This window comes from Ursus maritimus, unplaced genomic scaffold, assembly GCF_017311325.1.
Source record: "Ursus maritimus isolate PB19 unplaced genomic scaffold, ASM1731132v1 scaffold_12, whole genome shotgun sequence".
Taxonomy (NCBI): domain Eukaryota; kingdom Metazoa; phylum Chordata; class Mammalia; order Carnivora; family Ursidae; genus Ursus; species Ursus maritimus.
In genome coordinates this window covers 8,764,697-8,792,104 of record NW_024423564.1, presented here as the reverse complement: position 1 = coordinate 8,792,104, position 27,408 = coordinate 8,764,697, and the positions used below count along the sequence as shown (strand labels likewise).

The 27,408-nt window shown below is 47.8% G+C and overlaps 1 protein-coding gene, 1 long non-coding RNA gene and 1 other non-coding gene across 3 annotated transcripts in view; 2 read left to right on the top strand and 1 right to left on the bottom strand.

The window, feature by feature from the left end:
• Positions 1-6: 6 nt before the first annotated feature.
• LOC121099747 lies at positions 7-5,765 on the top strand. Its single transcript, XR_570256.2, has 2 exons — positions 7-318; positions 619-5,765. It is a non-coding gene; the product is annotated as an uncharacterized LOC121099747 (long non-coding RNA).
• A 688-nt stretch (positions 5,766-6,453) lies between these two features.
• Positions 6,454-6,526, top strand: TRNAK-UUU. The gene has a single exon. It is a non-coding gene; the product is annotated as a tRNA-Lys (tRNA).
• Positions 6,527-11,738: 5,212 nt separating this feature from the next.
• CASQ2 (calsequestrin 2) overlaps positions 11,739-27,408 on the bottom strand; it is a 61,396-nt gene continuing 45,726 nt past the window's right edge. The window contains exons 8-11 of the mRNA XM_008697736.1: positions 26,308-26,362; positions 17,023-17,123; positions 14,924-14,998; positions 11,739-13,146 (exon numbers count right to left, since the gene is read on the bottom strand). Of these exons, the coding sequence (XP_008695958.1) occupies positions 12,925-13,146; positions 14,924-14,998; positions 17,023-17,123; positions 26,308-26,362 (453 nt within the window). The 3' untranslated portion in view covers positions 11,739-12,924. The remainder of the gene's footprint in view (positions 13,147-14,923; positions 14,999-17,022; positions 17,124-26,307; positions 26,363-27,408) is intronic.

Below are 27,408 nucleotides of genomic sequence, written 5' to 3'. Positions count from 1 at the left end.
CCCCCTCCCAGTTCTCCTCCCCACTGCTCGCAGGGACCGGGGGGGAGGACTTACACCTCGACTCAGGGACTGGCAGGTGCAGCTTGGAGCCTCCCGTTTCCCGGGGAGAGAAGTCCTCACAAAGCTTCGTGGCAAGCTGCCCTGCCAAGGGAGACCAAACAGTGCCCACTGCAGTGACAGCTGCTGCTGTCCGGCCCCGATTTCTGACCACCATCACTGTGCAACTCATGACCTCTGCCGCTTGCTACCAGGGAAGGGGCTGCTTTGGCGCCGGTGTTGGAAGTCCTTGTAGTTACTGTGAAGTGGGAGACGGAATGGGTAAGCAGCAGAGCCTGGGGAAAGGAAAGGTAGGGAGCCCGTTTGCCTTCCTGTATCCATGGCCAACATTTACAGAGTATTTGGCCTTGCTTTTCCCAGGGATCGGGAGTAGCCAATCACCTCGCTTTAGACAAGGAGGACACTGTCAGAATGCTCTTCGCGTTCGCGAGGACCCTTCCTGGTTTGTGCATTCCAAAAGTGGTGCAGTGTTTATGTATCTTTTTTTAAAATCAAAATGGGCTTTGGACATTTGTAAGACACCTGTACCTGCAAAACTAAACAACATTCTTGAACCAACAGCCTGCAGCTCGAAAAGATATGTTGGAACAGAAGAAAGGAGGAGCCAGTCCTTATGGCGTGGAGCCGAGATGAGATTTGTGACTACGTGGTTCCGTGGATGGAAACACATACCATGTAACCATGGTGCTTTTGTTCTTCTTAGTTTTTGAACTGGACATTCCTTATGCTGATGATGTCTTTCTCAGGAAATATACTTGGGGAGATAGGGCAAGGGATGGTGAACGCGTATGGGACTCTGGTTGGGTCACGGTTGTCATGCCCCAGACTAAGGCTTCTGCATCAGGAGCCCAGCAGCTGGAGATGCTGTCAGTACTTCCTCTAGGTCATACACAGAGCATGGAGTTCACGACGACACTGTTCATCTGCATTCTAAAACACTGTGCTCTCACCCCGTCTTAAGTTGCCAGGCCAGAAGGGGTTAACATGGAGTCATTGCTTTGGTGCCTGTATTCCCAGCAGGGTGAAGAAAGGTTTAAAATAAGGAATTTATTTTCTCTCTCCCCTCTTCTGTCTTCCCCAGTCTTTGCATAGGAGAACGTCAGACTTTCTGAAATTATTGTTTCAGTTTTAAATTGGATATCGATTTTTTTACACTGACTTTGTATTGAGTCCCTTTTGAAAGAATAACAAAATAAAATGCAGGATCTTTGTATAAAGCCTTTGCACTTTCAAAATCTTAATAATTTGAGTGACTGGTGCGGTGGGAACAGTGTAAATGGCATTAAAAAGAGTTAAGGTTTCAGAAAGCTGCATCACCCAGTCGAACGTGATGCATTTTTATTTCAGTCCTTGGAACCAATAGGCCATTCTTTTTAAAAAGAGGGTAGACTGCCCTAGGGCTAGTGAAATATGTGAGACTTCACAGTGGAGGAGGCAAGATTTCATTTGCCTTAAATGTTTATAGATTTTCTATAACTTTCAACCCAAGTTATTAAAACGTGAATGTTAAATGTTCGGAGTAGGAGACTAATGACGAGCGAGCGCAGGCCTGAGATCATTCCCTCCCCTGGCGGTGTTTTAACCAGTGGCTAACTATTGTTCCTCCGTGTCTACTTCTGAAGGGGATGATAACTTTTCATCATCCAGGAACTGAATGTGAAAACGTCTGCATGCTTAGAGTTGGAAAGAACTTTCCTGTTTTATAGTTCACCCATCCTTTGCATTATCCGTGAAGTCAGAGCTCATAGGACTTTTCCTAAAGTTCACTCTAAGGTAAGCCCTTGAGAAAATGTTTGAGCAGGTTTTTGCCCAGCTATCGTCATCCCCTTCTCCCTCTCTGTCCTTCCCTTTCAAATCTACAGACAGGACGAATTCTGTACAGAAGTGCGTGGGAGTAGGTGGCCCCCCTGCGGGGGGGTGTCTGTGCGAATGCGCGCGTCACACTGGGGTTCCTTGTTGGAGTTGGAGCTCCTTTTCCGTGGGGAGGTGGTGGCTGGGCTGGTGTGGGGGGGAGGAGATGAGGTTTCACCGTACTTGGTGGCTTCTCTTCGTTTTGCACGCATGTATTTAGATAGGTCTCTAGCTCTGCGGCAAGCCCCCTGCCTGGGGGGGGTGCCAGACATCATGACCCTACCCCCACCCCCACCCCCACCGGGGGACGTGTTAGTCACTCTGTGAAACCAGGAGAATCAGGTCCTCGGTTCACACTCCCTCTGGCCGGGTCCTGCGATGTCAGGCTCCCTAAATGGGGACGCATGCGTGTTGGTGGGTGTGCGTTTCCATATCTGTGTGCATGGCTCTGAGTGTAATTACCACATGGACGGCACGTCTGTATGCTAGCCGTCCGAACATCTGTGTCGTCTGTCGCTGGTGGGTGTCATGTCAGGTACCTTAGTGCATGTATTTGTATGGATGAGTGTCTTCAGAGTGTGCCCTGTGCTGGAGAGATTTCCTAACGGCCCCCGTCTTTTGGAAGGCTGCTCTAAAGCCGGTTTACTTCTCCCTTGGCTCCTTTATTCCTTTCCCTTCATTACACTGGCTTCTCCCCAGGAGTAAATGGGTTTAGCCTAGAAGAGTCTTCTGGAAAGCTTGATGTCCTGCAGGCAATCCATTAGACTCTTTCTTGCCCATCAGGACCCTATGACGTGAAAACAGCAAGAAACAGAGAAAGGTCAAGCTCTGTGATAATTACTGCTCCAACTTTACTACCCTGGAAGCCTTACTGTATATTTCTCCATATAACTTAAACATTGAGCTTCATAGAGAAAAAATAAGACTGATGACTAAAAGTAGCACAGAATGTTAACATAATATTTAAGTCGTCCAAAAGAGATCCTTCCTGCGATTGTAAAGTGATGTAAGTATTTCTGGGTAGCATTTATGCTTTATGGATCTTGTTACAAAAAAAATAATAAATCACTACTGTGAATTTACTATGTAACCTTGTGGTCATATTCCATCACAAATAAAACATGAATTGTTCTGAAGCCCACAGCACAGTCCTTGCATGGTATTCAGTGCAGTAGTGAGCCCGGGTAGCTCAGACACTACGCCGAAGTTGCTGTTCGCACTTTAACCGAGGGGATGCTGAGACCATTAGCTCTCAGGTCATGTTTCTGACAAAACGTATTCCGGTCAAATGAGGAAGAGAAGGGTACCAACACGTGTTTATCTGGTGTTGTGTGTTTAGGTGCAGTTCTAGAACGTGAACTCCTCTGAGGCAGGGTTCTCTCAATGGAACAGGTGAGGAAGAAGATGGTCACAGAGGGAGGGACTTGTCCCGGGTCTCCTGGCTAGCGAACGGGATTTCAGATCTAACGTCCGACTCCAGCCCCTTGCTCACTGCACCTTGAGGTGTGGTCTAAATGATCTGGTGTTTTGGAACGTGAGGACACTTAACCTGGAATCAGAACCTGGGGTGAGATATCCTGCGAGGTGGTGGGATCCCTTCTGTCCTTCCACTTTGCACCAGAGCTGTGGCCCCAGGGGAACCTCTCCATTGCGTTGGCAGATTTCTTGGGATTTCTAGTTGAAAGAACTTGAGAATGCTCTCCCCCAGGAAAACCAGCCCCACCAGCACCACATCTGCTGGTAGACCCAGGGGCTGTGGCTCAGCGGCCATCCTTTGCTTTTGCCCCTCTGGCCCTCCGCCCCGCCCCTGCTGGCAAGGGCAGGCGGGCATCTCGGGCCTTGGGCGCAGGGAGCTGGGCAGGGGTGAACCTGGCCTCTTTCCGAGCGGAGGAAGCTTCTTGCTCGTGCTCCATTACCCTGGTTAGCAGGCGAGAGGGACCACCTGCAGGCCCAGCCCCCAGAAGTCTGGAACTGGGGTCCCCTGACCTCCCTCCTTGACCTTTGTGTTCTCAGCAAGCACTTGCATCCCACTGTTTTCCCCCACAACTGCCCTCATGAGTTTTAACAGAATAGACATAAAACAGAAGTCTGAAAACACGGTTTTCCTCTCCTCCAAGGTCTTTAAAGTTTTGTTCTGTTGTGCACAAACTGCCATTTTCTCCCGGGCTGTTCACTTTCTGTAGAGCACAGGAACACGAAGATGATACTCGCTTCTCAGCATGGCTGCTCATTTGGAATCAGGAAAATTTTCAAAGCGTAGAACAGACATGATAAAACTGATAAAATAGAATCTGGGGACTCGGTGGCTCTCCCTTGCCAGGCCCTTTCCCGTTTCTATTTAGATAACCCAATCTGCTTTGTTTCACCTGTAGAATAAATCTCTTTAATGGGTTGTTTTCGAGTCTCCCCAGTATAACAACAGATCTCTAACATCTGAAGCAATACAAGAAAAGGTCACTTCCAATACGACACTAAGAATCTACAATTTATATGTCTCACAGCTTGAAAACACCAGTGTGTTGTCTTAGTGGGATAAAAGTACTTACTCATCTTCAGCCTGGGGAACAAATGTGACAAAGCCCAGACTTCTATCTGAAGAGTGTCTTTGGCACTTCTTTTGGCACTGAAATAATATTTTCATAAAAATATTTGAATGTATGGTTGTCTGGTTTTGTGTTCGCTTATATTCATCGGGGCCTTCCCTTGTACCGTGAGCTTTTGCTCTGAAGGAGCTGATCATTTAGGAGTTGTTAAGCCCAAAGCCTAGGAAAGCTTCATCTCTGAGGCCCAGCAACTGTTGCTCAGGGAATTCGCATGGGACCCAGGCAGCTGGTCTGTGGGTGACAATAGTTTAACTCACGTCGTAAGGAATTTAGACTGTTGCACATTGTCACCATTCCAGGGTCCAGGTAGAAAGAGGCGGCAGTGGCTTTTCATCTGCCAGTGCCCCTCAGTCATAGAAATAATGGAATGTTCACTTAATGTCGTTCCTTTTTTTTTAATGTTGTTCATCATTCTTAAGAAAAAGAAACGTAAAATTTGAACGTTGCTGGTAATTCCTTATTTTTATAATGGATTCACTGCAGGCTTTAGTTATATAGCACAGTCTCCCAAGACCCCTGAATTATGACATTAGCCAAATGTGATTTCCAAGCGGTTGTTTCTGAGCACAACTGTTGTGGAGAGTACAGGACGCTAGCCAGAATGAGGACGGGTGGATACTGGCTCACTGGGGTGGTCGACATAACTCGCCTTGTGAATGACAGTTCCTCAACCAAGATGCCAGAGGGAAGGCCAGGGATGCCCAAATCAGGTCTTCTTCAGAGAAGTTCATTGGACAATTGCTCTTGTGTTGAAAGAACTTTTCACTTCTGGGTCTTGAACCCCGAAAGTTCCACGACAAACCATCTGTCTCTCTCTGATGGAGTCAGCACTGTTCGTGCAAAGATGTGGCCAGAGGTCTTTGTGGTCTTTCTTAGTAGTTAATACTGCACTTTGTAACCAGGAGGGGCAGTTCTGCTCATCAGTCTCTCCTCCGTCAGTATGTATGTAGGATTACTGGCGTAAGCGGGTGGTGGGCTCTGTTGCAGCATTTCAAGCATCTAAACGAATGATTCTACCAGCAGCCATCTGCACAAGCACGTTTACGAACGTTCGTAAGGTGTAGGCTATGAAATGTCTTCTCATCGTGACGTCCATCAGTAACAATGTTAGCGTTTACAACTGACGTGGTGTACCTGGCAGCCAAGTCACTTGGTCCCCCTTTGGGTCCCCCTTCCCAATTAACTGTAAAACATTTTACATGTTACATTTTTTTATACTGTACAACTTGAAAAATAAACTGAAATCCCAAATTGTATTTTGCTTCTTTTTTTCATGTGATTATTTCGATGGAAAAAGTTGTTTGCTTTTTTCGGGAGCGTGTTCACTCTTACATAATTTTCATCCCCTCTTAAAGACAACCTGTCAACCTGAGAGGCTCAGTTGGTTAAGCGTCCAACTCTTGGTTTCAGCTCAGGTCATGATCTCGGGGTCCTGGGATTGAGACCTGCATTGGGCTCTGTGTTCAGTGGGGAGTCTGCTTGAGATTCTCTCTCCCTCTGCCCCTCCCACTCACTCACTCTCTCAAGTAAATAAATAAATCTTAAAAAAAAAAAAAAGGTCTGTCGAGTTTCTATGAAAACCAATATAATTATGATAGATTGAATCAGAAAGTGGATTGTCATTGTAACAAAAATGATCTGTTGCAATCATTTTATGCTTAAGAGAATATTTTAAATGAATAGGTTACTGAAATTTAAAATCTTAGGCTCTACAAATGAAGATGAAATCGGCCTTTTGAATAAATCGGCAAGTGAATAAAGATCTTTGAGTCGAGTAAGGAGGAATAAAAGTGTCAGACTCTGGATTTGTGAGGGGGTGAATATTGGATTGTTTTGGTGAGTGGCTTGGTAATTCAATTTTGATTATCGGTGGATTTTAAAATAGGTCTATTTAAAAGGAACTTGATAATATGACAAAGAAATGTTGGTGGGGGTAGGGGGCACCTGGCTGGCTCAGTTGGTAGAGCATGCGACTTTTGATCTCAGGGTCGTGAGTTCAAGTCCCACATTGGGTATGGAACCTACTTAATTTTTAAAAATGTTGGAACTTGCCTTCTGCTACACTCGGCTATTTTTTATCTGTATAGAGTACTGATAGCACACAAATTCTTACCTATTCCATGGACAGGGGCTAGAGAAAGCAATTGATTTGAAGATATTCATTGTATAGATTATCGATAAGCTCTGTTTCTCTGGGCCATCGACCAAGATGGGCAAAATTTATATCTGCCCAAGCAAACCCTGCTAGGGAAAAGATTCGAATTGACTGCAGACATAAGCCAAGGACTCTTCTCTTTTTCATTCATTACCCTTCATACAGCTATAGGGTTTTGGAAGAGTTTTGAGACGACCAGACGATAAACTATCAGATTATGGACGTGGAGTGAGGGGTATCAGGATGGCACCAATTAAGTCACTGTCGGTGCACCCAGGGCCAGAGGTGGGGCCCACTAGCTATGGCATAGCAACGGCCAGTACCCCAGCTTCCAGAGACTGGGCAATGCCCTGTTGCTGTCAACGGGTCATGCAAGCATCTTCTAGTTATACAGGCTAACGTGGACATGGAAAAACAAAGCTACGCTTGACCTTTGGGTGTGTTCTCTGTATTTACATCTCAATGTGTAACTGAGGTTCTGAATATTTGTAATAGTTCAGACAAAATAATGATGACACAAGGTACTTTAAACATTTTCCTTTTCTAGATGTTTGCTCAGGCCTCTGATCTCACCTTTGCCTTCTGGGATCTGCATGTACTAAACACACTTTAAGGGCCCATTTATTGACTATGGGAATGAATGAGTGAATGAGAACATGAAGATCTACTCAGCACGGAACCTACCATCTGTAACCTAATCATCTATGATTATTTTACGGGAATCCCTAAGATTTTGCAGGATCCTAAAGTTAACAGTAAGAATTCTAGCTGTCACTACTCTGAAGAGTTCAGATTGGTAAAAGACCAGGTTCGTTCAAAAGAGGTCCTTGCAAGCATTTGGGCCTGCAGATAGAGTAAAATAAATGCATGGGCACTTAGGTGGCTGAGGGCATTCTGTTTCCAGGGAATGGGGCCTGGGACTTCTGCTGTCAACCCCATGCTGCTTTGCTTGCCCTCGTGATGCCTATATTTCTAGGAGACTTTGCTGACCTGGATAAAGAGCATTGCACATCAGAAACTCCTCACTGAGCCAAAGAGATTCTGTGTTCTGATTTTTTTTAATAATCCCAATTTGCTATTCTAAGCAGATCTGAACAGATGATACCATTGCCAAAAAGGTTCTGGTTGACTTTTGATAATCACTAGCTTATTTTTAATGGTACTAAGAGCTTTTGATAATCACTAGCATGTTTTTAATGCTACTAATCACTGTTAAATTAGCTTTACATAGGGTTTAGAGAGTACTTAGTCAAACAAGTTTACTAAGTACCTATCAGAACTTAGGCACTGAGGATAGAACAGAATCCGCTCAAGTCTTTTCCCTAAGCAGACACACATGCATGATACATTGTAACTTCTGTAAGAGAGCTTTCTACACACACAGTAAGTACAGTGAGGGCTCAGTGGGTGAGTGGCCAATTCACCTGGGGTACGACTAGAACAGTCACAGAATGTACCTGAGTTTACACTTCAGGTAATATAGGTGAAGTTTGCCAGACAGGCACAGATGGGGAAGGACAAGCATTCTAGTGGATGGAATAGCATGAACCAAGGCTTGGCGTTGTTAAGGAGCCAGGCAGCTTCTACCAGCTTCTGATTGTAAGAGTAGAGGAGGCAGGTGTCTGGGAAGCATTGTGAGAGATGAGGCTGGAGAGGTGGACAAAAGGCAGCTCACACAGACCTTGAGTGCCCTGCGAAGGGAGTTGGTTTTTACCAGTTACATTCTACGCCCGACCCCTGGCCTGGTGCCAGGGGTGCTGACCCAACTTCTGCTAAAATAACAACTGGGTGCTATATTCCCAAATGAGGCATGTGGACGCCCTAATCCAAGACAAATACTCCATGCATGCAGCGGAAAGTGCCCCATTCAGTCCGATGCTTTCCTACTCCTGGAGCCCAGACATCGCCAGCAGCAGCAGCAGCCCCACTCAGACTTTGCTTTCGTCACAGGGAGGAGAGGCACTTGGAGGACTTTTGGTTTTACAAGACCTGTCCCTTCTCTCCTCCCCAAACTCCCACCACATGGTCCAGCTCTACATTCAGCAGTCAACAACCTCTCCATTCATAGCTCACTCTTCGGCCTCTTAGTCTTAAAAAAAAATTTTTTTTCACACCTCCTGGGAATAGAGAACCATTGAAGAATTTGAAGCATGTGTGTGACATGATCAGCTTCTCATTTTAGAAAGATCACTTGATGGCAGCATGCAGGCTGGAAGGGGGATGTGAGAGCAATTGGAAACTTGTGGCAAGCCAGGTGAGAGACTGTAAAGCCTCTGTTACGCAGTGGGGTGGGCGCAGAGGGGAGCACGACACCTGCTCCCTATTCAAGGCAGAAGTGGGACCCAGTGGAATGGCGCTAAGGTTTCTGGCTTGAGCACCGTCAGAGGCCGGTGTCTCTTCCCAGCTCCTCTGCTTCTACAAAGACGGATCTTTTCCTGAACGCTGTGGGCCTTTTGCCTAAACCTTACTCCCGTCCAGAGATAGAGTGAGTTACCTGGTTAGTGGGCAACAGCCCTTTGTCCATGTTTCTTGGGGTGAAGTTTTTGGGGTGAAGTGATGGTCTGGTTTTTTCCTCCTCCCTTCCATCCTTGCCTGCTGAGCGGTAATGGCCTGGGTCCGCTCTACAAGTCTGACACCCTTGGGTGGCCTGCAATTGGAGGTAGGAAGCTGGGAAGCCCATTTTCCTCATCTCTGGTCTCCAAATTTCTGTTCTTCTATAATAACGGTGATTATTACTAATTATTATTAATTATTAATGTTACACTGCTGACTTCTTGACCTAATTTTGGGGAGATCTTAAAAGCCCAAAGCTGTGTTGATCCAAGGTCCCTATAGGAACTCCAGATGAAGTTGTTCAGGAGAGACAGTTGGGGTGAGGACTTTGGAAACAGGACGGCCTGGCTAGAGACGGATGATGTTGGTAACCACGGGCTGGGTGAGATGACCTGGGGGAGTGGACGAGCTTTGGTCCCCGCCCTGGCTTGTGTCAGTCCCCGGTGACCCATTCTAAAATGCAGACAGTCAGGCCCCAGCGTGGAAGTGGCATGTCACGGTGTCTGGGCTGAGGACAGACGTCTGCGTTTGCTAAATAAGCCCGGCAGACAGTACTCTGATGCTCACTGAGCAGGGCTGAGACGTCCTGGTGAGAGTGGGAAGGTGGAGGGCAGAGCCCCAGGACCCAGCCGCACTTTGGGGGCGGGTGTCTGCACGTCTCAGGGACTGGTGATCAAAAGCTACTTAGTAATGATCGATGACAAGTGACATTATTACCAGTGTGGGCTTCTCGCATTATAGGAATTAGGGCCTAGACAGTACAGAGCCTTATGGAAACAACAAGCTTGTTTCTAGTTATGAGATGTTATTTTTTAAAAATCCACTTGGGGGTGGGGGGGGAGCCTGGGGAGCCCAGTCAGTTGGGCATCTGACTCTGGTTTCGGCTCGGGTTGTGATCTCAGGGTCCTGGGATCAGGCCCTTCATCAGGCTCTATGCTCAGCAAGGCATATGCTTCTCCTTCTCTTCCTCCCCCCATACACATGCTCTCTCTCGCTCACTCGCTCGCTCTCGCTCTCAAATAAATAAAACCTTTTAAAAAAATACACTGAAAATGATGGTGCATTCTTGGTGACACAATGAATTTTTTTCCCCAATAGGATGGCCAGACCTTGCAGTTCTAATTAGCCTCTGTTTCCAATACGGGATAAGATGATTATGGCCTCCTAGAAGGAAAGGAGAAAGAGTATCCTGGAGTAAGCAGTGAGAAGGATTATGGGAAATTCACTTGAGTCCATCTCAGGACACTATCTGAGGAAAAGAAATGGAATCCTTTGATTGATTAATTTAAGGAATTTAATGTATAGTCTAAATCCTTGATTTAAGTATAAAAATGGGGTTATACTTATACTCCTCTAAAGTGTTTGTGTGACCCAGGGAAAATTACTTCGGCCCTCTGCGTCTTAGTTTCCTCAGCTGTAAAATGGGGATAATAACAAGACTTACTTCATAAGAACTTTGTAAGAATTAAATGACCCAATACTTGTAAAGCACATAACCTAGTGCTCCAGGCACATACCAAACATTCAATAAATATCAGCTTAAAAAGGTTTGGACCAATAACTAAGCAACACGACTACTTACAGAGAGTACTAGCTTACGACTCAGTACTTCTAACAGGGGAGTACCACAACACGATTTAACTTAATGCATATTACTCAGGTCTCTGAACAAGGGAATTTCCTGGGCTGGAGAATAGACGACTTTCATGACAGACCACAGTGCTTGGCCATTTGAAAGAGTAGCTTCAAAGATTATTTTGAAAATGTACGTCCCCAGGAGCTTATTAGAGGTGTGGTTGGATCTGGCTAGATGGCAGCACAGTCCAGCTGGGGAAGTGTTTGCCTTGCTTTTTGAGGGAGAGAAATAAAAATAAGTAGGCTCGTAAGCATTGCTATCCAACAGTGCTGGGGAATTATAAATATTCTGGTTATCAATTATTCACCTACCAATTCAATAAATGAGGATTTACTTTGTGCTGGACAAAGTGCTGGCTGCTGAGGATACGAAGATAAATAAAGTCCTTGTCTCTGAGAAGGCTACAATTTAGCGAAAGGACAGACAGGTAAATATGTACTACCGTTTAAAGCACGATTTCCATGATTGGGGGTATGTGCAAAATGCCCCTTCCGATCACCTAGACAAGTGGATACGTGCTGATATCACTCTTCAATTTAGGGGAGAAGGTAATGAGTTGGGGTTTCGCTCTGTTGTTTGAATTGCTTGTGAAACCTCCAAACCAAGATGAATGAGTGGATCTAAAACCAAGAGAGTGGTCAAGGTTAGAGACCCAGACTTGGAGGTCATTAGCACACAGGTGGTAGCTAATGGGCATGGTAGTAGTAGTACCCTGGAAGAATGTTAGAGGCGAGAGATACTGTGGAACACTATCATTTAAAAGACAGGCAGAGGAAGAGGGGCCGGAAAGGAAAACAGAGAGGGAACAGAGACGTAGGTCGGGAACCGAGAGAGAATGAGCAGGATGGGAAAAACCAAGAGAGGACTTTTAAGATAGTCTCAATATTTTCAAAGTATAAGTTTAATGACAGAGTTAGTTGGCTACTATTCCATAAAAGGATTACTCTATTTCCAAAGAATTTGCACAGTGTCTTACACATGTGTTGAAAGATTGAGAAAATAAATTAGAACATGATAATGCACACTTAATGCTAAAACTACTGAGCACAATGTAACTTCTAGATAGTTTGGAAGGCACTTGGGATTTTCTCTGTGCCTCAGGGCACCATTATGAACTCTAGCTGTTGTCCTGCTCAAGTGTGGGAGGGCTGACAAATGGAACATTGATTGACCTCTGGATAAACCAACTTTCACTCCCAATGGGAGGACTCTCTAGCAGCAACAGAAAAGGGTATCCAGATCCCAGCTCAGGCTAGGAAGTCAGCTGACTCAATCAGGGGCACGAACCCAGCAGAAAAAATTAAAAACCTTTAATCCTTCCAGTTCTCCCACTCTCTTGCTTATAACGTGAGACTCGTCACTCAAGGGAAGTTCAGAAAGCAAATCAACCTCCCACTCCATATCCTAAAGTACTAGAAATAATTGTGACATCTGTACACATGGGTTTCAAGGCCTCCTGATAGGTATCCAAACACTTGGATCTGAGTTCATAACGGTGTGACATACACTTGAAATAATAAGTTTAATAGAGTCAAGAGAACCTGATTTAGAAACCTGTTTCTAAGGCTGAGCCTTTCCTAAGAGGGAACCTCTTGCCTTAAGGTGGGATCGTCACTGATGTTCTAGGCACGGGGGCTAAACGGATTAATCGTGGGTCTCCCTGGGCTCTGACTGTAAGGTCACTCTATGCTTTGAGTTTGCCAGCTGTCAATTCTGTTACCGTCACATCAGAGACAACAAGTAAACTTGAGTGGAGGTGTCAGGGGATTGTTGGCCCCAGACCTCCAGATTCTGGCACTGCCATGACCACTGATGGTCTGGCTTTTCCAAGACAATCAAGACAGTCCACATGGGAATAATTCCCTGATTGTCCCCTGCTGAGCGGGATTACTAGGTTTAGAGGCATTTGCTGAATGGTACAGCTCCTGATGAGAAGGGGATGGGAAAAGGGATGGGAAAGGGGGAAGGAGCTGGTGGGAGGGGGCTGGGGCTGCTGGCCGCCCCCCAGTGCTGTCTGCATGGGAGTGGGCAGCTGTGATTGTGCTTTCATCCACCACCCAGAGTCCGGGCTACTCGTCATCATCATCGCTGTCGTCATTAGACTCCTCGTCGGAATTCTCGCCATCATCATCGTCATCCTCATCGTCATCGTCATCTCCGTCATCCCCATCTTCATTGTCATCATCCTCAGTGTTTATCTTTCCAGAAAGCACATCCTCGATCCAGTCCTCCAGCTCCTCAGCCGTGGGCAGGTCATCATCATCAGGGATCTCCATCCAGACACTATCCGCCTACAGCGAAGGACCGAGTGAGTGAGTGAGTGAGTGAGTGCCGGAAGGACCAGCCAGACCAGAGGGTTCCGAGCAGCTGGGCCCAGTCATCAGGGACATGGGCACACTGTTTCATGGGAACGCCCCCATGCAGAACGCTATGTGTAGCAGCCTGCTCGTGCAATGTCAAAGGAAACCTCTATTCCATCTTGTGTGTGTGTGTGTGTCTGTGTGTGTGTGTGTGTCTGTGTGTGTAATTTGCCCACAAATGTCTCTGGGGAGGGAGAGTGGGTGTGGAGGCAAGGCTGTGGAAGGCTGGCAGGGGAATGAGCCAGGCCCAGCACACTAGGACCGGCAGCTGCTCCCACCCTACCCGTCCTTGAGATGCCACCTCCCCTACTACCCATCTCGAATGTCTGCCTTGCCTCCCCACCCTGGAGTAGTTCCACCAGATCAACAGCCCTGCCTGGCGGAGCCCTGCCTGCCCTCCTGAGCCCCGCCAGTAGGGTGATACTGTGGAAAGTGCTGGGGGTGGGAGCTAGCCCAGGATTGGGGCAATTCACAGGGGTATTGAAATCAAGTATTATTATGAACCATAACCATATTTGCACTGTTTTTTCCCTTCTGATGTCATGAGCATATCTACAAGATACCTGTATAATAACAACAAGCATGTATATGACGTTTCTGGTGGGATAGCCATGAAACTATCGCCAAAGCTTCCGTCGGGGCATGGGAGTAGGAAAGGGATCAGGGCAGTGGGAGACACTTTTGCTTTTCACCTTACAGCCTACTGTTTTATTTACAAATGTTTTAACTGGAGTAAATTTTTAAAATTATTAATTATTATTATTAATTTAAAAAGCAGTGTACAGAATAAATAAATGTAGAATCCCCCAGGTGACTGGACACCTACCAACAGGATAACAGGACATTGCTCACTGGCCCCCATCCGCAAGCATTTCCACCACAATTAATTATGGCTCTATTTTTTTTTAAGTCATCTTTGAGCTTTTATGTACATGTTTTCCTGTTTATCCCCTCTATTAGCTTTTCTTTTTTATTGAAGTACAATTAACATACAGTGTTATATTAGTTGTAGGAGTACCATATAATGGCTCAACAACTCTTTTTTTTTTTTTAATTATGGCTCTAAAGACTTCTCTGTGCCCATCTCTTTCTGTCCATTACTTGCTCATTATCTGCGGTATCTGTCTCCCCTTCTGTTTTGCTGTGGTGGGGCTGTATCAGCCGTCGAGACTAAGGTCTGAAATTCCTCAGGCTCTGCCGGTCCACACCAGCTGTTTCCACCCTCGCTTAGTTCAAGGGTGTCTGCACGGTGAGGAGCGGCCCCTCCTCCTCCTCCGTGATCTTCCTCCTGCCCCCCTGTAGCCTCCCCCCCCCCAATCACCCACTGTGCAACTGTATCTTCACGTGTGGGTTCCTCTGTGTAAAAAGAGTTTGTTGTTGGGCTTTAGGAGAAAACACAGTTTACTTGGCTGGAAAGTTCCAAATAGTCAGTAAAACAGGACAGGCTGGCCCCACAAGCAAGGAAAGGTGCCCATGCATTTCCCAGGAAGTGCCCACGGAAGACAGTCCTGAAGCCATACTGGGACTGGCTCAGAGACTAGGCTCCGGGCCACACTGGCAAGTCTCCTGAGCTTGGGCAGGGCCGAGAGTCCTGCTCCTTTCAGGGGAGGCTAGACTCCTGTACATGGTGTCGCAGTCTGGGCTGCATGGCAGAAAACAGGACAGGCTGAGGGTGACTGACGAGCTCATGCTCATGGGGTATACTCACGTCTGTCACATTCACCACCCCAATCTGGGGCTTGAATAGATCGATCTTGAAGGTCTTTTCCCAATAGGCGACGAGCTGAAGCAACAAAAGATAAGATTAGACAGCAGGCAGAGGGCATTCCTTGTCGAAGCCACGTGTTGTGGCTGGACCCACCTGCCATCCCATCATCGGTCACCATTGCTTAAAGGTCTCCAAAACAGCTGTGGGCACTTACGAAATTGAAGGCTTGGCCTCAGCCCTCAAGCACTTTAAATAAGTATGAAAAAAAGAGGTCCAACACCAACTAGGAAAACAGGTCATATAAAAGCTTCTACAGCTGTAAGGAAGAATATTACAGAGATGGGCCAATGTCGGTTCCCAAATGACTGTGGCTTTTTTATAGTTCATGTGTGGTGGGAGCTATTTTCCTCCACTTCTCTTTCAATGTCCCATTTAAAAATCCCTTACCTAGCGCTACTCGGATCCACGGGATGGAGTGGCAGTGAAGCGTCACGCAAGTGAAGAGAGGACTTTTTCTCTCACCAGGCTTGGGATACTAAGGACTGATCTCTGACTGGGGCGGGACTAAAGGAGTTAGGGGCCATGTGGCTAAGGCAATGCTAATGTTCCGTGGCAGAAAGTCTCCCAGGCAGATATACGGCCTGATGGGGACCGGGGCAGTCAGGAACCTGGAAATCCGAACGGTCTGAAGATTTCTCCTTCGTAAAAACCAAGGCGAAGAAACTATAGAGCAGGTTGGGAAAACTGCAGACCATCCGCCAGCTTGCATAACAAAATAGTCCAGATAAACTCAAAATACAGCCAGGCAAAGGCTAACTCAAAAGTTACAGTAGGAGCTCCTGGGTGGCTCAGTCAGTTAAGCATCGGCCTTCAGCTCAGGTCATGATCTCGGGGTCCTGGGATCGAGCCCCACATTGGGCTCCCTGCTCAGCAGGGAGTCTACTTCTCCCTCTCCCTCCCCCCCCCACTGTCCATTCTCTCTCAAATAAATAAATTTTTTTTTAAGTTATAGTATTTAGAGTCTTATGAGGCCATTGCTTTGTTATGATTACCCAGAATTACAACATCGGCTTCAGGTATCACGGAAGTCTCTGCCCCTGAGTTATTCTGTATGTAGGATTGGGTTTCAGGATCCTTGAAATCATTAAACTCCCTCAATTTTGACTATTTAATTATGACATGATCAGTCCTGTCTTATGCAACAAATGGTAATTCTTGGAAGAAGAGAAGTTATCATTTGTAACCTAATGATAACCAAACTTGTACCGATTACCAGCAGTTAGCTCAAACTAAAGTCTATTGACTGATGAGTAGACGAGTCTTTGGCATCCGACAGACCTGGGTCGGGATATCCCATCTCCCACTTAGTAGCTTTAACCTTGCCAGCAGTTACTGTTTTATCTGTCAGATGGGATTATGGCAGTCCCTACTTTATAGGGTTGATGGGAAGGTTCGATGAAATGGGGCCTGTAAAGAATTTACTACAGTTCCAGGCATACAGAATATTAGCTACATCCATTGTCATCACCACTGGGCTCGTGTACCATACACATTCTTATTCTCTTTAAAATTCAGTATATTCAAGGCTTTCAGGCCATTGATCACTGACACTAGCAAGAGTTTGGACTTTAAGTTTCTTACATATCCAACATGCTAGGACCTGGGAGAACACAATGAACAAGACAGGGTCTCTGCCGTCCGAGAGGTTGCTCCTTCTCTCCAGAGTTTTTCGCTCTATGCAAAATGGTTAAGTCCGATTTTTATTACATAGCAACTCAGGCTTCCTGAGAATGACGGTCCCCACCCAGCACATGAAGGAGGTTGTAGCAGGGGAGGTGGTGGGACGGGGAGACAGGAATGGAAGTGCCAGCAGAAATTTCCCCCAGCTCACTCATGTGGGCGGCTGGGATCCCGGGTCTCCAGGGAGTGAGAACGGTGGGTCTAACCACGTCAGCGCCAGCACCAGGTACGAAGTTCAATGTCGCCCCACAATGTGGCCAAGGTCTTCCGCACCGGATGGGGGGTTACTGTGTATCTGCACGTGCTTCTATTTCACACCCCCTTCATGCATCCGGGTCTCACACGGAACACACACTCACCAGAGGAAAGTCATCTGGGTCAATCCACACGATGCTCAGGTCGGGGTTGTCGGTGTTGTCCCTGGCAACCTGTTTCAGGATCTCCAGGAACTCGTAGCCATCTGAAGCAAGATTCGAGAAGTCTGAGTAACCCCTGCACATACATGGCTTCCGGCACGAGGAGCAGGGAGTGTGGTTTTTCCACGAGGGTTTCTTAGGCCCTTTGGTGTATACCCGCAATTATAGGATTATTCTATAAAATAAGTCAGATGAGAACTCCAGCCACGAAGCAGCTTACTCAAAGGAAACAATAAAAATTTTAAATAAAAAAATATTAAAAGTTCACAGGGAAGTGGCTGGTTCTTAACTCAAAGCCGGGCTGCGTTTGCAGATCTGCATGTGAAAACCGACCAGCCTTGAGTCAGCCAAGTGTAATCCCAGATCACCAGAACCCCCGCCTGGTCCTCAGTGCTCTGTGCCCTCTCTTGAAACCAATAATCCCTCAGAACTCTACGGACCGAGAACATGCAGCCTGGACCCTTAGTCTTCTGCAATCTGGAATTTCTAAAACCTTCACACGAAGCTTCTGATTTATAGCTGGCTTCATAGCTTTGAGATAGTAAATGGGGTTTCCCTCCCTGTCTCACCATTTCCTTGTATGCTCTGCCCTCCCCCTCTTCAGGCAGCAGCATTTACGGCCCCCAGGGGAGGGATGATTCATAAGAAAAGCAGAGACAAGCCTTGTGAGCCTCAAGAACGCAATTTTTTTTTAATTAAAAAAAAATGAAAGTCTAAAGCTTTATGGACTGGGAGCATGAAATTTATACCATAAACAAAAAGTTTTGGGAGAACATTTAGTAAGAGAAAGCACACCCTAAACCCTCAACATCCCCACCCCACTGCCAACTAGAAACAAAGCGTTAGATTCTGGGAAGTCCCTGAGAAGAAGCTCTGGGCCTGTGTGTACGTGTGTGTGCGTGTGTGCGTGTGTGTGCACGCGGGCGCACAGATGCAAGCCAGTGTGTGCACGTGCGTCCACACACAGAAACTCCATAGTTCCAGGGGACCTCAGTGCATAGGGCACCCATGCTTTGTTTCGGAATGAAACTCTGGGAAATGGAAAGGCCCCAGAATTTCTTGGAGAACCCCTTGGTGCAGGAGCATGGGGACGGAAAAGTCTGTCAGGAGGCCCCACCGGTTCTCTGTGGCTCTGAGGAACATGGATGAAGCCACAGCTGGGATGGACAGGACCAGTGGTGACCTCCTGGGAACAAGGAACAAGGGCTAGAGGCCACAAGGAACCACAGCCCACTCCGACCAGATGTATCTCCCACCCATCTATGCCTGGGAAGCCGCGAGACACCAAACTTTTAGGGACAGTGGGGTGAGGGTGGGGAGCCATCCATGAGCAGACCCAGTTCCCACTGGATACAATACAGGTTTGGTTTCTGGACTGGTGGAACACGTGGCCTGAAATGCATACCTTCTCTACCACCTGCTCCCCACCTGCCTCGGAATTCCGTCCGGCAATTGCCCTTCCGTCGTTGTAAAGGTTTCTTCTTTTGCCTGAGGTCCCAGCCACTTTGAGCCCTTCTGTTTAACAAGTCTCTCCTCTCCCTGAGAGCTCTAGCCTTTGTTTGGCTACTTGGGGCCCCTGGGTAAAAGTTTTTCTCTGCACTTCCTCATCTCCTATACATTCTGGGCAAAATGCATGCCATCCTTGGCGGTTTTGCTCTGAGTGGGTGTAGTCACTTCCAGTGTCGTTAACTCGGACTGCTAACTGTACGATCCAGGCTGGGGCCCCACGGGCCTTGCTACCTGGAAAGCAGAGGCCACAGCCCCTTCCTGCAGAGATGACCTCTGGCTGCGTGATTTTTCCATCTATTTCTGAATTACAGGTTTCCCCTGATATCCAAAAGTAGAACGTTCCTAGGAACCAAAATGTTGTATAGTAAAGAAGCAATAACATGTCATAAAATCAAAAATCCTCTTTGGACTTCTTTTCATCAGCAAAAACAGGTACTTATAAATATAGGCACTTTGTAAGAGCAAAATGACTTAATGAGAAAGTTGTGAGAGGGAGGGAAACCTGTATATCATGAATCACCATGTACAACAGACCCCTGAAGTGAATAGGACCACACGCTTCAGGGTTCATCATCATTGTGGGGATTGGGTGGGGTCGGGTTTGGGGGATATTAATTCTGCTGCTTGTAGGAGTGGCTGAGAAGATCGAGCCCCTCCAGAGTGCCACTGGCCCCTGCTGTCTGAACACTGTGGATCCCCCTTCTCTGGGCAGAGAACTGTGTAAGAACAGGGAATCTGGGGGTTGCGTATCATAATACACAGCCCACAATGGAGAATTCTCCAAAACACTTTGCATGACTGCTTTCAGTAGCCAGAGGAAGTACTCTGGTAGGTGAGAACCGAATTTAAAAGTGAACTTGACAAATCAGAAATTCACAAAGAGGATAAAATTCAAAGACAGACCCTGATTCACATAGAAAATAAATCTGAGGTGCAAAAAACAGACTTGTGTAAAGGGAGGGGAGAAGCCATCTAGGCACCACATTGTAAAGGGACAAAGGCGTCATCAGTACTACAGCTGAACATGCATGACAGCGCTTAGGTTTCTGATGGAAAGCCCCACAGAGGGTTGGAATTAACGAGCAGGAATGCTACATACAAAAACCTTTTCTACTCTACACGTGAGAGCAGGTTTGGAGATAAAAATGAAAAGACTGATGGGGCGCCTGGGTGGCGCAGTCGTTAAGCATCTGCCTTCAGCTCAGGGCGTGATCCTGGTGGTCTGGGGTCAAGCCCCACATCAGGCTTCTCGCTGGGAGCCTGCTTCTTCCTCTCCCACTCCCCCTGCTTGTGTTCCCTCTCTTGCTGGCTCTCTCTCTCTCTGTCAAATAAATAAATAAATAAAATCTTTATAAAAAATGAAAAGACTAAGGGAATAAAAATTGGGTTCTGCTGGAAAAATCAAATGGGTGGCAGTTTTTACATAAACAAGAGAAATTGAGATTTTGGCTTAGTGCTTAATTTTAGGAATACAAAAAGTTTTTGCATCTACAGAGGAGTAAGGAAAACTCAAGAAAACATTCACAGACTAAATCGATAAATGAGGTTGACATGAAAGCAAGAGAAACCTCATCCAGATCCAAGGACAGCTTTTCGACTTTCAGAATCACAAATTCCATAATGGACATAATCCTTCCGCATCCCTGGATATTTTCAAGAGCAAAACAGAGGGAGGCAGCCCAGCATGATGCGTAAACACACAGACACGCGGGGCAAACATCCTTGGTCCAAACCCTGGGTCTGCCACTCCGAGTGTGACTTCGGGCGAGTTATTTAAGTCTTGGTTCCTCCTCCATAATATAATTGGGATGATGATAATAAAAATACCTATTTCATAAGGGGGTTATAGGTTACATGAGTTAGGACCTCTAAGTCCCTGAGACGGTGCCTGGCACAGAATAAGCTTTAGCCATCATCCCTAAATGATCTGGATTCTTCTGCCTGAATACAAGGAACCTGGCCATTCATCTCTCCATTCAGGGCGCAGGTAATAAGTACAATGATCTGGGCACAAGCGGTGTATTTGATACAGTCTTGGCCCCACGCGGTAAAGAAGACAGGTTCATAGGAAGTTACGCCAGGAGATAGTATGTCATGGGGCGGTTCCTTCTGGCCCCTGCTCATGATTCTGTGACTGAAGGCCTCAGGGGTGGCCTTGCCAGCAGGTGTGACTATGAGAACCTTGCCCCAATATGTGGGTTAGAGCAAGGTTTAATTCCTTTGTTTTAAAGTCTTTAAGCTAACTTGGATGTTCCTGATTCAAGGTTCACAAGCCCGATACATTCTATCCCCTTGTAGTCCCAGCCTTGGACGCGGACCTGCTGGAACGGAATCTCCCGCATCTGGGAAAGCTGTGTTAAGGCAGCTAAACAGGTGTCCCAGGTATTTAGCTCCTGAAATTGCAAGTTATGAGTTCAATTCCTCTTAGTGAGAGCTTCTGTTTCTTTGTAAAACAGGTGTCCAGGCAGGTGTCTTGGAAAAGGGAAACAGTCACTGTGGGTTCTCCCTTTTTGACCAGGAAGGCAGGGCAGGAAGTCATATTTCACTTTTGTAATTCAGTGTAAAGACCAAGATGAGGCCACAATTGCAACTGCATGAATGAACGGATGCATTTGAAATGGATAAATGTTTCCTTGTATCAGTGATGCACTAAGCTTAGAGGCCTTCTAAAATTGTGGCCAAGTATCTTTCAGAAGGAAGAGTCCATAATTTTTTTCAAAAAGCTAGATTTTAAAAAAGGGAGGAAATATTATTCTGTGATTTGGGGGTTAGCAATTATTTAGCCACCAAAATTACAGGACTAGTCAGTGCTTTTAATCTTCACCTCTAGTCCCGATGGAGTCAGGAAGATTTTCTTATTTCCATTTTAAAGAGGGTGCAGTTGAGACCCAGGGAGAGTATGGGGCTTGCCCAGCCCCGTGTGGGAGCAAGTGGCAGAGCCAGGAATCTAACTCAGTTCTTTGGTCTGCACATCCAGAACCATATCCACAATCACTGTCCCTCTGAGGTCTTGGTATTCCTACCAAAGCTGTTGCCATCTTCCTTCCTCAAGGTTGTGCTTGAGATCTGTGAGCCGAGTGTGAAAGCTTCCATAGGAGGAAGGCAAGGGGTTCAAGAAGGCAGTGCAGGGGCAACATCCTCCAGAGGACGGAGCTCCCCCCCACCCCTTCCTCCTCCTGGCCACACTGTGCTGGGTCGGTTAACTCAGTGAGGTCCCTAAGTGACTAGAGTCTCAGAGATCGACCTAAATAAAGAAGAGGGACCTGGTGCTGTGAGAACCACGACTCCCTCCCTGCCACATGGGCTTGGAACCTGAAGTCCCATGACGCAGGGCTGAGGGCTCGTGTGGAGCCAGGTTTCCCACGGCAAGCAAGAGGCCTCTGGGAATCACATCTCTGTGGGAGGGGAAACCGGTGATTATGCTCTCCTCCTTCCCAAGCAGGGAGGATCTGGTGGGAATGAGGCCACACCAAGTCCTGGGGGACCAGTTCCAGGCAGGCCACAGCCCTGTCAGGAGCCAGGGCCGGGTCTGGGAGAGAAGTGTGTATCTCGGGGTGCAGCCTAGGGGCTGGGAGCCTGGGTTTGAATCCCAGTTCCACCACTTAGTAGCTATGTGACCTGGTGACATTATTTAACTTCTCCATACCTCTGTTTCCTCATCTGTACATGGGGGGAGACCGTAAGGATGGTACCTAGTAAGGTGCTTGTGAAGATCACATGCTCTGGTAGCACTCAGCAAGAACCAAAAACGTTAAATTTGATAAACCAGATTTACATCGGGAAGGTCGAATAAGCAGTCAGCACTCCTACTTGAGACAATTGATCTCAAAAACATTTTCCAAGAACCCCGGGTGGTTGCAATCCGGTTGGAACCGGGCTTGGAGACGTTCATTCCAGGGCCAGTCCGCGCGCGCACACAGCCGCCTGTCCTTGCTTTTCCAGCTTGTTAGTGCTAATACTCCCTGGGCCCTTGGAGGATATCCATCCAGCATGCGCTCATGTAGAAACGCCGCTCTGCGAACCTTTCAGCAGGTGTTATGAAGAAGATGTCAGCCTGATGCAGGCACATCTGGAGACGGCAGAGGAGAGGTGTTCATTTTCAAACCTGTCAAACAGTGGCTCCGGGGGGCATCCTGAGCGCAGGAGCCGGAGAGGCTCTGGAGAAGGAAGACCGAGCAGCTCGCAGGGCCTGGGGCAAGAGCAGAGCGCCGGACCCGTCCTTTCCGGGCCCCGAGAGCAGACAGTGCAGCCTGGGGAGCAAGCTCGCAGCTGGCAGTGTCGGAACAGCTCGGAGAAGCGCCCTCAGGCGACTCAGGTCACTCGGATAGTCACTGTATTCCAAATCTGGGAACGTCAGTGGACAGCAGGGAGGACGGCTGACTTCTCTCCCTTAATTGGCTCTCAAGCCTCCAGGTGGCTGCCCCCTGTTCTCACTTCCCGCGATCTNGCAGCATCGCTGCGCATGTTCAGAGCCGGCCTGGGGCCCGGCAGCCGGACAGGTGCTGTGCTCAGCGGCACTGTGCCCAGAAGAGCCCGCAAGAGATCTAAGCTCGTGGGTCCGCTGTGCGCCCTAGCCACGTGATCTCGAGTACGCCATTGAACTTCTCTGGGTCTTTCACACGGTGGAGGGGGTGGTGAAGGGCAGCAGAGAGGAAGGAGGGCGGGCTGAAGGATCAGCGGAGGAGGGTGCCAGGGGTAGTAACTGGGAGGGGCCCACACGTCTGCAGCAAGGCCCGGTGCCACCGTGAAGGAAGCCCGACCACCCTCAGCTTCGTTCCTGCTCTGCTTTCCCCCAGCAGGTCCCCCTGTCTTGGCCTCAGTCTCCTCACTTGGAAATGGGAATCAACCAGCAGCACCCTCATGGGGTTCTGTTGGATCAGCATAAAGTGACCATCACCATCTTCATCATCATCAGGGCGAGCTCAGAGGTCAAGAACGCCTGCTGGAATGTGAATCCTAGCAAGCGATTTGGGCCCTTTAACCTCGAAGACCCACTTTTCTCCTCTGAGCTGGGATGGTAATAATCATGCACTTATCACAGTGTGGCTTTAGGGACCAAGTGAGATCCTCTCCGTACAGCACAGTTCCTCAAGACTGTTAGCTCTTTAAGGAGAGCTGTAAGGACTTCCCGGATAGATAACCTTCTTTGTTTGGCCAGTGAGCAGGGGTCTGGTTGGGGCACTCGACCACGTCCAGCTTAGTAGGAAGAGCAAAGGTATATGAGGAACCGCTGTCTGGGCGGGAATGAAATTCCTCGTCTTGCAGCCAGGCCCCTCCGCCCCGGGTCACACATCAGTGACCTTCGGGTAATGAGTGACTAGCTGCAGCTAGAAAAGCCTTTCCCTTTCCTAGCCCCAAGTGGGCCAGGCCCTCCCTGGATGAAAAAATATGCTTCAATCCCCCACGCCCTGCCCCCCCCCCCCCTTCAGTGCGTTTCTTGCAGCTTCCCAGGAACAAGCCCCAGCTTGGGCTCCTCTGGGGAAAGACACAGCTTCAGGCCCAAGGATATTTGTGCAGGGAGGAGGTGGAAGTAGTTTCAGGGGCTCGATTCATTGCGGCAGCAATCTCCGTCAAACAGGTTCCTGCAACTTCTTGGAGGCCTCTTTGTTCCATTGTTCCAGAGAGCCAGACAGGCTTCCCCACAATCCTGGAAGGGGGCAGGTGGGGCCGAGGGAGGAAGCCCGCTGGGGTCTGGCCAGCAGTCTGCTGCTGATGGCAATTTCATCTCTGTTCACACAACACCAGGGATCCGACTCTGTTTGATTGTAGCTTGTAAACCCTGGGCAATTGGCTTCCTTCGCTATTTTCCCCTGAGGGGACACAGGGGTGGCCAGAAACTGCTAGAACCATACTGGCATTTTTTTTTTTTTTTCAGACAAAGGGTAGATATCCTTGAAGAGTTTTGCCAACTCTGCAAGTCAATGATGGGAAAACTGAGACATCAATGAGCATTCAAAAATGTTAATAAAAACAAAAGAGGAGGAACCCTTCAGATAATTTGGAGCATCAATTTGGTTTTGATACAATGGAACACTGTTTGGCCCTAAAACGGAGTGAATTACTGATACACACAACATAATGGGGGAACCTTGAACACATTATGCTAAGTGAAAGGGGCCAGGCACAAAAGGCCACCGATTACATAATTCCATTGACATGAAATGTCCACAATAATCAAATCCATAGAGATAGAAAGTAGACTAGTGGCTGCCAGGGGCTGGGGGAGGGGGGGAAATGGGAGTGACTGCCAATGGGCATGGGGTTTCCTTTTGAGGTGATGAAAATGTTCTGGGGTTAGGTAGTGCACAACTGTGTGAATATACTAAAATTACCACCGATTCGCACACTTTAAAAAGGTGAATACTGTCACGTGTGGATTCTCTCTCAAGTTTAAAAACTGTATGATAACAGCATTTAGGTTTCTGTCTGTAAGAACAATGGAGGCTGATAATGTATTAACAACAACAAAAATGGGTGCGGCGGTGAAGTGTTGGGGTTCAGTCTTGGTCAGTCATCCCCTTATCTGACCACCTCCCGACAGCTGTTTATGGAGTACCTACTATGCGTCACGGTGCTGTGCAAGGCCCAGGTACGTACTGATGACCAAGACCGCCTAGGGCTCCTTCATGACCTACCATTAACTCCTCGTGCCCTCTCAGGAAGTGTGCTCAACTTCTTGAAGATTCCTTGTCTGTCCCTATGAGTGTACAGGAGATCTCAGGCAAACACCACAGTGCTGCGTTCCCCGGGCCAGCGGGTCCTAACCCTGCTGCTGTCTTCACGCTCGCCTCCGAGCTCCGTGAAATTATGGGTTTCCGAAGGTCATGTTACACTCAGCCTCAGGCGGCTTTGGTGCTTGTGGTTCTCGGCGCTGTCAGGTGTGGGGACCCCGGCCAGGCACCTCATGGCCCAAGGCCTGGCCCCTGAGCCATCGTAAGTGAAGTTCCTTGCCTTCTACGTGTGCGGTCTCGATCGTGCCCGGTCTCCCCGTACGCACCTCAGAATGCCCACTTATGCTTTCCCTTTGGGGACCCTTTCTGTCACAGAGCATTGCCAAAGGGACCTGGCATTTTACTGGCCACCAATATTGATTTTTCCTGCACTTTCCTCTCCACCGATGCTAAAAAGATTGAGGCCAGGAAAAAGTCATCCAGGTTCCAAAATAAAACAGAGCTACTCATCCATTTATAGGGTTATTTTGCACTTTAGAAATTAACGGCTAGTTTTGTCCAGGTGTCACTATTTGAGGGAATATTTTCTATTAAGTGTCCCAAGCACACACCGTATTTTACAAACCAAAGCATACGTTGGTTGTAATTGTAATGTAGGATTGCTATTTATGTAGGCTAGACCACAATACTGTTAAATAAACTTTTAATGTGGACAGAAGTTCTCTCTCTCTCTCTCTCTCTCTCACACACACACACACATACCCTGTAAAGTTATGGTGTTTTTATATCCCCCCAGTACTCAGTGCTTCTTCCTAGCTTGGACAGCTAAGCAGGCTAGAATGAGGTTCTGATCCATCCACATTTCTGGTCTTAGCCTGTGCACAACTGACAGCGGAGTCATACCTAACCAGCAACCACCAGGGGGTGCCCAATATCTTGCAGAGGCCTTGCAGACAGGAAGTGAGGCAAGAGCAAGGAATGAGGGCTGGCAAAAGGGAGAAGTCAGATCTTGCTTAAGGTGGCAAGGGACAGATTGGGGATTTCCTACCTGGGTCACTCCTCTCTGCAAAGGCCACAATATGGATCCCGTTCAAATCATCTTCCTGGAGGAGAGAAGAATCAGAGGTTAACGCTCCCAGGTGGAGAGAGAGAGAAAGAAACAGGTCAGGGACAGACACAGAGGCTGGAATGGAAATAGGCAGTGGGAAGGCGGCGGAGGGGCAGTGAACACAGGGGGCAGGGGAACAGGGGGGCGCACAGTAAGGAAGGAAATATTGATGAGCAACTGGGAGGAATGCGTGCTGTTTGACACGTGGGTTTGCGAGACAGGAAAACTCCCACTACACACAAGACATCAGCACTGAATGGGCCTCACTCCTGTGGGCTGTGGGGTCCAGGAGAGCAGCAGTAAAAGGTGAAAGGAAAAAGAATATGAGTCTGGTTCATCAGAAGCTCCGAGGGCAACAAGCACTCTGAATATAGCTCCGTAAATGCAATTGTCAGTCTGTGTTTTGAGAATTCACCACCAGCAACCAGCAATTACAGGAACTTCTGAATGCTGTGGACGGATCCTGAAACTATCCCCAGACCGGCAGCAGAGAGCAATCTTCTAGGTAAATTAGGACGTGGGTCTGTTCTGTGCACACAAGAATCCTATACAAGCTTAGGGCTTCTCTGTGAACCCTCCTCCTACTAAAGAACCCCTGTAGTCAGTAAGGGGACGCCTTGCTGGCTGTGACTTCCAGGTTCCTTCCTTGGGGTCCTTTCTGCTCAAGTCCAAGGCTTGCTGAGGGCCTCTAACGCATTTCTCTGAGTGCGGGAGGCTATGGGAAGAATTCATTTGGGAGCTCCGGAAAGTTCAGGGTGTGACGGTGACAAGTGGGTGTGGCTGTGGAGGCCAGGGTGGGGTGGGGGGGCAAAGCCAAGAATCCAGAGTATTTCACATCTCTGGGCAAGCAAGCGGCATTGCATGGTTCTATGTCCTGGACAGAAAGAACCATACACCTGTGTCTCCTTTGCATCAATTCATCCCCCAGAAGGAAGAGCAGGAGCTTTGGCAGAGGCTCTGTTATGAGCGAGGTGATTCCCAAAAAAAACGTGGAGAGGAAGATGTGTAAGGATGAGGCACCGGGGACAAATCTGAGTGAAT